This window comes from Lathyrus oleraceus, chromosome 3 (genome assembly GCF_024323335.1).
Source record: "Lathyrus oleraceus cultivar Zhongwan6 chromosome 3, CAAS_Psat_ZW6_1.0, whole genome shotgun sequence".
Lineage (NCBI taxonomy): Eukaryota > Viridiplantae > Streptophyta > Magnoliopsida > Fabales > Fabaceae > Lathyrus > Lathyrus oleraceus.
In genome coordinates, this window is record NC_066581.1 from 222,203,985 (window position 1) to 222,216,641 (window position 12,657).

The window sequence follows — 12,657 nt, forward strand, 5'->3', positions numbered from 1 at the left end:
AAACTGACGAGCCACTAGATTCGGATGATAGCTCATGAAACCGAACCCCTTCGACCCTGGCTCAATTTTGTAGGACAACAAGGTAAGAGTAAAAAAGGCTCTCCATATAGCGTTCGATTAGGCTGCAGCCTCTGGAGAGCCACCTGGAAAAGGATCTTTGAACCATTTAGGGCCGAAGGGTCGATCAACAAACGGAGCCATACCAGGAACAAATTTATCTACTTCAATGAACATATTCAAGTACTTCATAAAGAGATGTGTGTTGGGAGTCTCTTGGCAGGTCGTCAGAGCCAACCTGACCCATTCGATTGGTCGATCATCAATTAGCCTCACGATGCGGTCTGACACGGGGTATCCCAGCTAATACTCAAACGTGGCATTTAGCCAATATTGTGATAGCCATAAAGGACCCGACAGATTCAAGGCCTTGGGAGTGTTGGAGAGAAACTTTAGTTTCAGGGCTGCCAGTCCCAAAGCCTGGTATAAGGAGGCTAGCGGCAGTTTACCTAGAGACACCTGTCGACCCCCATGGATCTGGATCACGAGTGCAATATAGCTTTTTGTTATCTGCAAAGAGCCAGGACAAAATACATAATATGAAATCCATAAAGTAAGGAAGATTATATTTTCTTCACCGGACACCTCGACGGAGTCCTTGTTATGGTGATCTTCGATGTAATTCAGAAGGCTGACCCGACCAAACAAGAAGGTGTTCTCCGTCGAAAGGGTGGGATCGAAGACTTCCCCCAACGGCGAAAGGCCGGTGATTGTCGCCACATCGAAAAGGGTGGATGTTAACATCCCACAGGGCAACTGAAATATGTTGGTGGAGCCTTCCTTGAAATATAGGGACGCCAGTAACATGCATGGATTTACAGAATGAGCATACCTTGATATTTGAATAAGGTCGTAGATCCCTGCACTCCTCCATTGGTCTTGACGTTTTTGTTGGACTTTGTTTAGCCACACCAGGTATTCTTTGTTGCCAGGAGTAGGCATTGACCTAAAGACCCTGAATTTCGCCTCCATGAATCTGACGTCAAGTACGACGGATTTGTCGAAGGCAGGAGGAGCAGCGGGTTTGTATCCAGGGAATAAGGCCGCAACAGCCTTTAGGGAAGATTTTTGGTCCGCGAGAGGCCCATGGAACGCTAACAGTTTCCTAATAACCACGAAGGGAATCAGCATCTGGCGTTGCCAGTTCTTTACCACCGTTTTATAAGAGGGTGTGGGTTGAGGAATACGTTTTACACCCTCTTTGGCAGTGAGTTTGAAAGCAATGGGGTTGTTTTCGGTGGCGTAGGTGGTGAGTTCCTTGACATGAGAAGAAGAAGCCATTGTGAGAGAAAGCAAATGGGTTGAGTTTGGAGATTCTGGTTGACAAATTACAATGTAGAGATTGTTTGAAGATATGAACAAGAAATATGCTTGGGTATGGAAGCAGAAAAACGTTTGAGGAAGCAGAAAAACGTTTGAGGGAGAAGAGAGAACTATTTATAGGCTGGCAAGGTGAACAATCGAGCACTAAGTGATTGACAAATGGCTGGCTAGGAAGTAGTGAGAAGAGTTAGTGGGTTTAGTTGGAATCCCACGATCTAGGGATAACTGGTAAAGATGGTGGAGTGTCTAGGGAACTGCGCGGCCGAAAAATCATTATCACATGCTAGGTCATGAGTAGTGATAAGACGGCTAGCCGAAATTTGGGGAATCAAAAGGTAAGTTCCTCGATCGACGAGCTCATGTCAAAACCATCCTTTTCAGGGGGTAATTTGTTAGCTGACCAATTTTGGCCAAAGAAGGAAATCGTCTCGACTAAGGAACCCGTCGTAACCACATCGACAGGAAGGTGAACAAACCCATGGGTCGACTTTCATAATCCTTGGTTGAAGTCGAAATGCCTGGATGGCGAGGGCGATCGTGGGCAGCCAAAGAACATGGGTAGACAAAGAACGTGGGTAGTTATCTATAGACATGAGGGAAGTGGACCGACACATGTCATCATAAGATAGGTTCGTAACCCCCATAATGGTTACTTTTTATTAGTATTTAAACAAGTATCAGGGATGATTCTAGGGGTGGCATTTTTAGCATTTGCAGTAGGAGTAAACTTGAAGTAAGAAAGCATTTACGAGAAAAGAGTCATCTCCCTACCAAAATGTACCTTTGCTTCCATTTACATTCATAAGTCATTTAAACTTACCAAATTTCCTTTACTTTCTTGCTTTATTTTCAATACATTTTTGTTTGTCATATTTTTTATTACATCCTTAACTCATCAATAGTTATATTTATGCCCTTTTAACTTTTCAAAGACATTGCTTACCAAAACATCATACACTTAAACACTAAGTCCATGACTTTGTAGCCGGTCCTGCAAGTAACCCTCTCATAGGAAGGCTAGAGATTGTTGACGAAACAACACTAGGTTGATTGAGCAAATTGTAATCTGAGTGATTATAGTGAAAATCTCTTGTGCTGCAAGGGGACTAGATTACTCTCAGATTGAGAGGAACCATGATATATTATGTGTCTCGCTATTTAGTTCTGCATTTATATTCCGCCGTGCAACAAACTCTAAAGTCAGACTCTGATCTGATTCAGACTCTTACTTGGATCAGAATCTGAACTTGACATCTCACGTTCTGAACAAGTTTAAAAAAAAGAAGTAAATTTTAATATACATAATTCAACCTCCTTCTTGTGTATAATTTTCTCACATTCATTCTTAATATACAAAATGTTGATGGTGTTGACAACCATGGCTTTAGAACTGTGGGGCTAATGTTTCTTGTATCAACATTTTGTTATGGCTTGAATTTTTATTGCCGATGAGTTTTGATAAAAAAATTGGTTTTAAAATTGTCTTCTCTAAGAATATAAGTTATTTAATATTATATATATATATATATATATATATATATATATATATATATATATATATATATATATATATATAACCTTGCCTAATATCTAGGTTAACTCTCAATAAATATATTCTAGTTGAATTATATATATATATATATATATATATATATATATATATATATATATATATATATATATATATTTATATATATATATAACCTTGCCTAATATCTAGGTTAACTCTCAATAAATATATTTTAGTTGAATTATATATATATATATATATATATATATATATATATATATATATATATATATATATATATATATATATATATATATATATATATATATATATATATATATATATATATATATATATATATATATATAACTTGCCTAATATCTAGGTTAACTCTCGATAAATATATTTTAGTTGAATCTTACGCCCCCATTATGTTTCTTTTTCTTCTTATTTTGAATCTTATATCCAAAAGCACTTTATTTTAATTATATTTTGATTTTTTAATAATTCTGATTTTTATTTTTTTTCTCTTATATATTAAAACAGAGGGAGTAGTCTATTACAAAAAAATTCACATGATACTATTAAAGATAGGATTCTTAATTTCTAAATCCTTACTACTAAAAAAGTGAAAATATATTTAAACTTTTTGAAACTTAAATATATTTATATCTTAAACGTCTTTCATTCCGTTAATCTCATGCAATCTGCACATTTTCACAATAAGGTTCTAAAGACACTAAAATTATACTATCATTCAAATGTAGACGACAGTACAAGTATCGCAGTCAACACACTTGGTCTCAAGAGCAATGCTTAACCACAAATATAATTTATCCATACATACATAAATGAAAAAAATAGAAAAAATATCATTAACAATAGTGATAAATAATTAAATTATATCTCTGATCTTTAATATAAGAAAAAATTTATTTTCTAAATTCATTGAAATATTTATAATCCAAATAGATTGATTCTTAAATGAAATTAAAAAGTAAATTTTGTTTTTAAAATGACCATTATTATTAACTTTTAATGTTACAATTAATTATTATTTTTTTTAAAATTTAATTAATATACCTCGACAATATAAAAATTGTTTAATTGTGATTGTTAAAATTTGACTTTTGTTTAAATGACTTAAAAGTAACATGTTGTGATACACTAATCGTGTAAAGAAATTTATATTAAAAATATATAATGATTAATCTTTTTTTATAATTGTTTTCTTTAATTATTAGTATTATATACATTATTTTCAATGCATCAATAAATTTAATAAAAATATAATGTATTACGATAATTTATTAGGGAGTAACTAATATATAAAAATTTAAATAAAAAAGTCATTTTGAAATTGATACAGTATTTTTATATATGGATATAAATAATTAAAATATATAATTATGATCATGCAAGAATGCAAGACTACAAATTGGTGATATAGTGTTGTATACAAATCATTACTATTATTTAACCACATAACATAATCCTATAAGCTTGAACTTAACTCAATACCTGTATTTTTACACACAAAGAGACAACAAAACATAAAAAAGAACAGAAGAAAAAAAATCATTTTTAATCAATTATTTTAAGCTTTTTTAAACCCCCTAGCCGCCCAGAACAGCCACCCAAATTTCAATCCTCTTTCACTCTCTCTCTTCAAAATATCTCCTATCAAATTTCCCATCCCAACAGGGTATACCCCTCCATATATAAGCATCTCTCACAAACTATCACAGTAACCTTTTCTCTCTTTCTTTCTCTCCATCATCATCAACAAAAACAACTACAGCAACAGAAACAAAAACAAACAACAGTAACATCAAAATCACATATCAATAAAATCATTTTCCAACTCAAACAACCCTAGAAAAAAACAACACCATGTCCCTTGAAGACTCCCTAAGATCTCTTTCTCTTGATTACTTAAATCTTCTCATCAACGGACAAGCCTTCAGCGACGTCGTTTTCAGCGTCGAAGGCCGTTTAGTCCACGCTCACAGATGCATCTTAGCAGCAAGGAGTCTCTTCTTCAGAAAATTCTTCTGTGGGCCAGACCCGCCTTCCGGACTCGACCCGTCAGGCAACCGAGTCAACTCATCAACAAGGTCCGGTGTTATACCGGTGAACTCAGTGGGCTACGAGGTTTTCTTGCTGATGCTTCAGTTTCTCTACAGTGGTCAAGTTTCTATTGTTCCGCAGAAACATGAACCTAGGCCTAATTGCGGCGACCGTGGTTGTTGGCATACGCATTGTACCTCGGCCGTTGATCTCGCTCTTGATACTCTCTCCGCCGCGAGATACTTTGGGGTTGAACAGCTTGCATTGCTCACTCAGGTTTATTCTTTTTTTCCTTTTCTGTTCCTATTCTTATTTTTGCCAATAAAAATAGGAGTGTTGTTAGTAGTAAGAACATAACATCAATAAAACTAAACTATCAGCATCAACGAGTTCTCTTTCTTCTTTTGATTCTTCTGCGTCTTTGTGATTTGTGTGACCAGTCATATGTTTTTTTGTGGGTCTTGGGAATTTCGACAATTACTGGTTTTTGGGAACTGGGAAGAGTTTTTTTTTTAATTAATTTTTTTTTTGAAGATGAGAACAAACAAGAATAAGAATGAGATTTTGGTTTTGGTTTAAGAATTTTTGTTAATTTTATATAATTTTTTTATCTATCCCATCGATCAGTAGATTCTATTATTTGATCTCATGTCTTCTCAATGTCAGTACTGAGTAATAACTGTGTTTTTGTTTTATTTTGCTTTGTTTTTGGTTTGATTCTAATAATTTTTTCTCATTAATTAATTCTCCTTGTCTAAATCTCATCTTCTTCTTCACATGCAGTTGTTGCTTCAATTCTCACCGTAAAGACAGATAAACACTTACATTAATCTCACTGTCACATTAATTCCTTTTGATTTTCAGCTTTTTTATTCTTCACTAGATTGTTTTTATTTTTTTTTATATTATATTATTTGTGTTAATTTATGATGTCCTTGAAATATTTCATGTCATCATGTACTGGAAATTAGAGGAAAAGAGACATGACAGTTTTCTCGATTTGGTGTTCTTCCACTCACTAGAATGAGTTTCTAAATTTAGATCATAAATCAATCTAGTCTTGTCTTTCACACATTTAGCTATAGTGCACGAAATCTTTCACAAGCACATTCACTTTCCTCATTTGGTCTCAAAGAAAAAGAAGTCTATTTCTGTCTAAATGAGGATAACAAATTACTCACTTTGTTCTCTTTGCTTTTATGCATAGTTTTCTTAATTTTAAACACAAATCTCAAAAAAAAAAAAAATTCACTTACATGAACTATAAAATTATAAAATTATAGTAATTTGTGATGATACTGCATTATAGTTTAATTTAAAACTTCTCTTATTCTATGTTTTTTTTTGCAACAGAAACAACTTGCTAGCATGGTGGAAAAAGCTTCTATTGAAGATGTAATGAAAGTGCTACTAGCATCAAGAAAACAAGACATGCATCAACTATGGACAACATGTTCTCACCTCGTCGCGAAATCTGGTCTTCCGCCGGAAGTGCTGGCGAAGCATCTTCCGATAGACATCATAGCGAAAATCGAAGAGCTTCGAATGAAATCATCCTTATCACGCCGCTCCTTAATCCCTCACCACCACCACAACCCTCACCATCACCACGATCATCTCACCGCTGCAGCAGACCTCGAAGACCAAAAGATCCGTCGGATGAGACGTGCCCTCGACTCCTCGGACGTGGAGCTAGTTAAACTCATGGTAATGGGAGAAGGCCTTAACCTCGACGAAGCATTAGCGTTACCTTACGCGGTTGAGAGTTGCAGTAGAGAAGTGGTGAAAGCCTTGTTAGAACTCGGTGCAGCTGATGTGAATTTCCCGGCCGGTCCAACCGGTAAAACCCCGCTTCACATTGCTGCCGAGATGGTCTCGCCGGACATGGTGGCCGTGCTTCTCGACCACCACGCTGACCCGAATGTAAGAACAGTCGACGGCGTTACACCTTTAGACATTCTGAGAACCCTAACCTCAGACTTTCTCTTCAAAGGCGCTGTCCCTGGATTAACTCACATAGAACCAAACAAACTAAGGCTGTGTTTGGAGCTTGTTCAATCTGCAGCTCTTGTCATGTCAAGAGAAGAAGGTAACAACAACAATAATGCTAATAACAACAACACAGGATCTTCAGCAACAAACATGTACCCTCACAATCATATGAATGAAGAACATCATAGTCATCACAACAACAACAGTAACATGGATTCAAGGTTGGTGTATCTTAACCTTGGTGCTAATACTCAAATGAGTACTTCAAGGTTGGATTCTGGTGATGATGATCATAATAGTAATCAAAGGGAAGCTATGAATCCATCCATGTATCATCATCATCATTCTCATGACTACTAATTTGTTCCATCTTTGCATGTAAGAGTAAGAGTAGTTTCTCCCTAATTAAAATTAATATTTTCAAATAGACATTCACTGATATTATTATTATTATTATTATTATTATTATTATTATTATTATTATTATTATTTATTATTTATATAATTTCAAAGCTATTTCAATTACCATTAATATTGGATGAGTATGGTGGATCACAACAAAAAAAGAACACTTTGTTTTGTGAAATGATAGTGGTAATCACTGTTCTTTTGGCTCTATGATGTTTTGTTGGGTTTTTTTTTCTCTTTTATTTTTATTATTATTTTGGTTTTAGGCTTATGAAATGGTCACCATTTGAAGTGCGGTTTCATAGAAGATTGGGATAAGGGACAAGAAGAATCTAATTATCAATTTTATTTTTTTCTTTTCTGGAAGAAACTTTAGGTCAAAATAAATTTTCTTTTCAGATATATGGATTTTCTTCTCCTTCATCTGTCAACTCTTTAATTTGTATTTACTGATATGAAGCTAATATCACGGCCTATTTATTGTTTTCCTTTCATTATTTCAATTCATCTTGTCCCACCCCCCACTTTCTCTCAAGTATCCCTCAATTATTTATATCAATATTTGTGTACAATCTTTTATATGATTAGGAAAGGTTGATTTAACCCAACTAAAAAAGGTCTAATTAGTTAGGATTTCATGATTTTCATCTACTTATTAATATATTATTTTGCTATTTAAAATAATAAATAATAAGAATTTCAATTATTTTAAATAGGGTGTGTTCAAATCTCTTTTTTTTTATTTCAATTTTGTTATATACACCTAGAATAATGTATTTATTTTCTATTTTTAATTATTATATATTTTTTATTATAAATAATATATCTACATATTTAAAATATTTTCAAAGGTTGATATTAGATTGACTTGTATATAAATATTTCCCTAAGTATTAGTATTCAACAATTAAATGAAATTCAAGAGTCCATTCATTTAATTATATATTTTTGTTAGAAAATTAATTAATTGAAAAAAAATTATTTTTCAAGGGTTTGTTTGTGTAGATATAAAAAGTCAAGAGATGATATGTGCTGTCTATTTTCTTTTTCTTCCACCTAATATATTAGTAATGTTTTTTTCTTTATAACATTATGTAGGCCTTTTGGAGCAATTCATTGGCAATTTGTTTTGGGCTTTAATCATTAATTATTCTATATAAAAAATCATGTGGCTGTGGAAAATTTGAATGGTTGTCTTGCATGAATGCAACAATGAGTGTGACCACACATGCAAGTTAAAAAATTGGCACTATCACCTTCCATATAATCCTCTTCTTGTCCCCCCTTGCCTTTTTTAGGCCTCTTTAGACAAAAACAAAAATATAAACTTACAGCTAAAATCCTATTATATTGTTAATCATTTCTTTAATTATTACAATGGATCTTGTCTAAATTCAGCTTATGTTGGTTAGGGAAGTTTCTAGGGGATAGTCTATAATATTAATTTTCTACTTCAAGGTATGTTCTACATGATCCGGGGTCATAGCTGCATGTTTCTTTTGTATAAAAAAAGCTGCATGTTTCTTTAAAAATATTGACCTATAAACATTTGAATATTAATATCTAAGTCTTATATAAAGTTTAGCTATAATTTTACTTGAAAATTTGTTAGACTGGTGCTTCTAATACTAATCCATTTTAATTTCTTTATAGTGTTTGTTAGTTACGACTTGAAATGCTAGTATTATTAGAATAGAGAAAAGAAGAGAAATTCTGGAAATGCCTCAATGAATTTCCTTTGATCATTATTCAATGTTACAATTTGGTTATTGAAGAAGAAGGTTTGGTGATCTATGCATACAATAGAAAACCCAAAAAATTCCTTGACGGACTAAACTAAGAATTAGGAAAAATCGACTAAACTATCTAAACACTAAACCAAAAATACAAAATAATATAATGTTTGGGATAGATTGTCTTGCAACACATTATTAACACCCCTTCTAATTCAAATCAACTAATCTTCTCATTTCTTTTAATTTTTTGAGATTTTCAAATGGTTTGGTTACAAATTGTAATATTAAATCTTTAACTTCTCCTCACCAATTTGATCTCTTACAAAATGATATTTTCTTTTTATATGCTTATTCCTTATATATTTCATTGGATGATTTGCTAGATTAAATGCTGATTTATTGTTGACTAACACATTGATGTTTATAACATTTTAATTCATTATGGTTGTCATGTTTCATATGAGACCGCAACATACTATGCTGCTTCACAGGATGTTATGACTACTATTCCTTGCTTCTTTGTGTTCAATAAAATTGGAGCTTCTTAAATCATGTACAAGTGACCAAAACTATACTTTTCTTGTCATCTTTATCTCCTCCCTAATCAAAATCAAAGTAGCCATATGCGTTTCCTCTTTTTTTGAGTTCTTTTGATTTTGACATGAGTATTCCATAGTCTGTTGTAGTGTCTTTAATATATTCAAGGATCCTTTTAGATGCATGTAAAAGACAATAATCTTGCCTCTGGATCCTTTTAGATACATGTAAATGGAAATAATCTTAGCTCCTCCATGAATTTGCTTACCTATTTCACAATATGGAAAATATCAGTTCTAGTGTTGTTGCATATGTATCTGAACCAATGATATGTTTGTATAAGGTTCTATCTATCCGTTTATCATTTGTACTTCTTCAATTTGATGTGTGTTTTCATGGGAGTAATTGCAGGGTCGCAATTGCTCATTTTGAATTTCTTCAAGATATTTTCTGCATATTTCTCATGGTGCGATAAAATTCAATATTTTGTATTTTTAAACTCCATATATAGGAAATAAACCAAGTTTCCTAGGTATGACATCTTAAATTCATTCTTCATGCTGGTCTTGAACATTGTCTCTTTAGTTTCATTTGATCATATTATCAAAAAAATCATCCACATATAGGTATAATATCATTTGATATTATTCACTTGACCCTTTCACATGCACTCCATGTTCTAATGTTTATTTTTGTAGCAATATTCGAAAGCATCCAATTCTCTTGTTCCATATTCTAGGTGTCTGTTTCAAGCATGATGGTTTATTGACCTAGACCTTCCCGTCTAGTAATCCATTTAGAAAAGTCAACTTCAAATCTAGCTAATGCATCTCCCATTATTTATTTGCTAAAATGACCACCACGATTCTTATTATTTTAAGTATAATAGTTGGTGCATATAACTCATTGAAATCAATCTCAGACCTTTCAAGAAACCCCTTTGCTACTAGAATTTCCTTATACTTAGCAATTTCTTCATTAGCTTGAGCTTCAAATTATAGACCCACATTACATCTACGACTCTCTTTGCTTGAATGATCAACCAAACCCCATGTGTGATTCTTCTCAATTGCATTAATTTCTTCCTTCATAGCTTCTTGCTAATTTTCATCTTGTAGAACTTGATTGTGGTTAATTGGTTCACATTCATGAAGGTGCATGTCTCTGCTATATGATTTTGTTTCTTGTTCCACAAGCTTTGTTTTGGTTTTAGTTTTTAAAAAGAATTATTTTCACCATGGTTACTGTTAATCACAATGTCACTTTCACTCTCAATCACAACAATATAACATTAAAAACATTTCAAAGTTTCAACAACTAAACAACACCTCCACAAACAACAATGTAAAAAAACAATGTTACACAATGTTGACACTCTAGGATCACTACTATGGAAAAGACATATAATGACGGTTGCGAAACACATAATAACAGTTTCATGCCCGTTATTAGGTAGCGTATGTATTCTGGTTTCAACAGCGAACGAGTAACCATGATTATAAGTTAGGTAGCACGCTACTTATAATAACGATTAAAGCAAACAACCATTGTGAAATAATTTATAGGTCTTGAGTTCGAATCCCTACAATGACATTTTTTCCTTTTATTATTCTGGATAGTGTGTTATAACAATAGTTGAGTTAAAAACCGTTGTGATATAATTTGTTCTTTATATATATATATATATATATATATATATATATATATATATATATATATATATATATATATATATATATATATATATATATTATTTTTTTTATTTTACAGTATTCCCAAATTTTAAACTGAATATTTCTAAATCATATCAGACTAAAACAACAATACACCCATTTTAAAATTGAATTAGACAAAAAAAATTATATTACATTAATGACACAATTCTATTAAGAAAAAAAAATTGTATATTACATCAAAACCAAAATGACACAAAATAAACTACAATGTTGGCATCATTACAACAAATAATACTATTTTTTTTATCTTGGTGTCTTGATTTTAAACACCTATAATTTAAAATAATAATAGTTGTGAGTGAATAACCTTAGAAATTATGAATAGAGAATATAAAATACTTGTTATTTTTTCCATATTCCTTCTTGAAATTATAACTTACAAAAAATTATTAATGAAGAATATAAGATACTTACTTGTTATTTTTCCCATATTCCTTCTCGATGTTCTTCATATGAAGTAGACACTAGTGTTTCTTAAGAATAATAATATACACACAGAAGATAAAAAAAAAGAGATAAGAGAGAATCTGAGTAAAAACAAAAATAAAATATTCACGAAATCTCAATGGCCGGTGAAAAAGGTAAGCAATTATCCATAATATTCAAGATAGTCAAAGTCAAATTCTAAAAGGAAAATCTTTCCAAGATGCATAGTCTTCAAGATAGATTGTACGTTATTCAAGATTTCTTCTTATAAAAACAGACGTTTGTATAATCATCCAGATCACATTACGCTTCAGCTAAAATGGGTAAACCAAAGAATTATAAGGATCAAAAGAGAGATTTTGAGAAGAAGATCAAGAAGCTAATGAAGAAAAAATCAAAGGAAGAGAAGCAAAAGTCTGAGAAAACTTCAAACGTTCAAAAGTCTCAAAATTTAATGCCTTCTTAAAGAATAAAAGAATGTCATTCTCTTAGTGTCTGTTGTCATTTACTTCCTTTATGAACACCAAAACCATGACTACAATCAACAACTCAATAATGAGTTTGTAACATGAACAAAGTTATAATAACAAAACATGAACAAAATTATAGTCACAAAACATGAACATGTAAACATGAATAATACACATCACAATGTCATTATGTTAAAAAACAAATCAAGAAATGAAATGTAACCCTAGCGAAGATCATAAACTTTCAGAAAGTAGTACCATTACCACAACAAGAGAGAGAGAGAGAGAGAGAGAGAGAGAGAGAGAGAGAATGGTAATGTACCGTAAGTGTAAGAGGATAAATATTTCATTTCCATAAATGATATTCGTTTTTATAAATGATATTCGTTTTC

The 12,657-nt window shown here is 32.1% G+C and overlaps 1 protein-coding gene across 1 annotated transcript; it reads left to right on the forward strand.

Annotated features, from left to right (window-relative positions):
* The first annotated feature begins 4,524 nt into the window (after nucleotides 1-4,524).
* LOC127126427 (BTB/POZ domain and ankyrin repeat-containing protein COCH) lies at nucleotides 4,525-7,412 on the forward strand. Its single transcript, NM_001427573.1, has 2 exons — nucleotides 4,525-5,236; nucleotides 6,314-7,412. The coding sequence occupies exons 1-2, from the start codon at nucleotides 4,784-4,786 to the stop codon at nucleotides 7,310-7,312; spliced, it is 1,452 nt and encodes a 483-aa protein (NP_001414502.1). The 5' UTR covers nucleotides 4,525-4,783; the 3' UTR covers nucleotides 7,313-7,412.
* Nucleotides 7,413-12,657: the final 5,245 nt, after the last annotated feature.

What these genes read in the sequence shown, in the direction of transcription:
- LOC127126427 (NM_001427573.1), top strand. Translation starts at nt 4,784, where the DNA reads ATGTCCCTTGAAGACTCCCTAAGATCTCTTTCTCTTGATTACTTAAAT. An exon ending in AGCTTGCATTGCTCACTCAG is followed by an intron (nt 5,237 to 6,313) that starts GTTTATTCTTTT and finishes TTTTTGCAACAG; the next exon opens with AAACAACTTGCTAGCATGGT.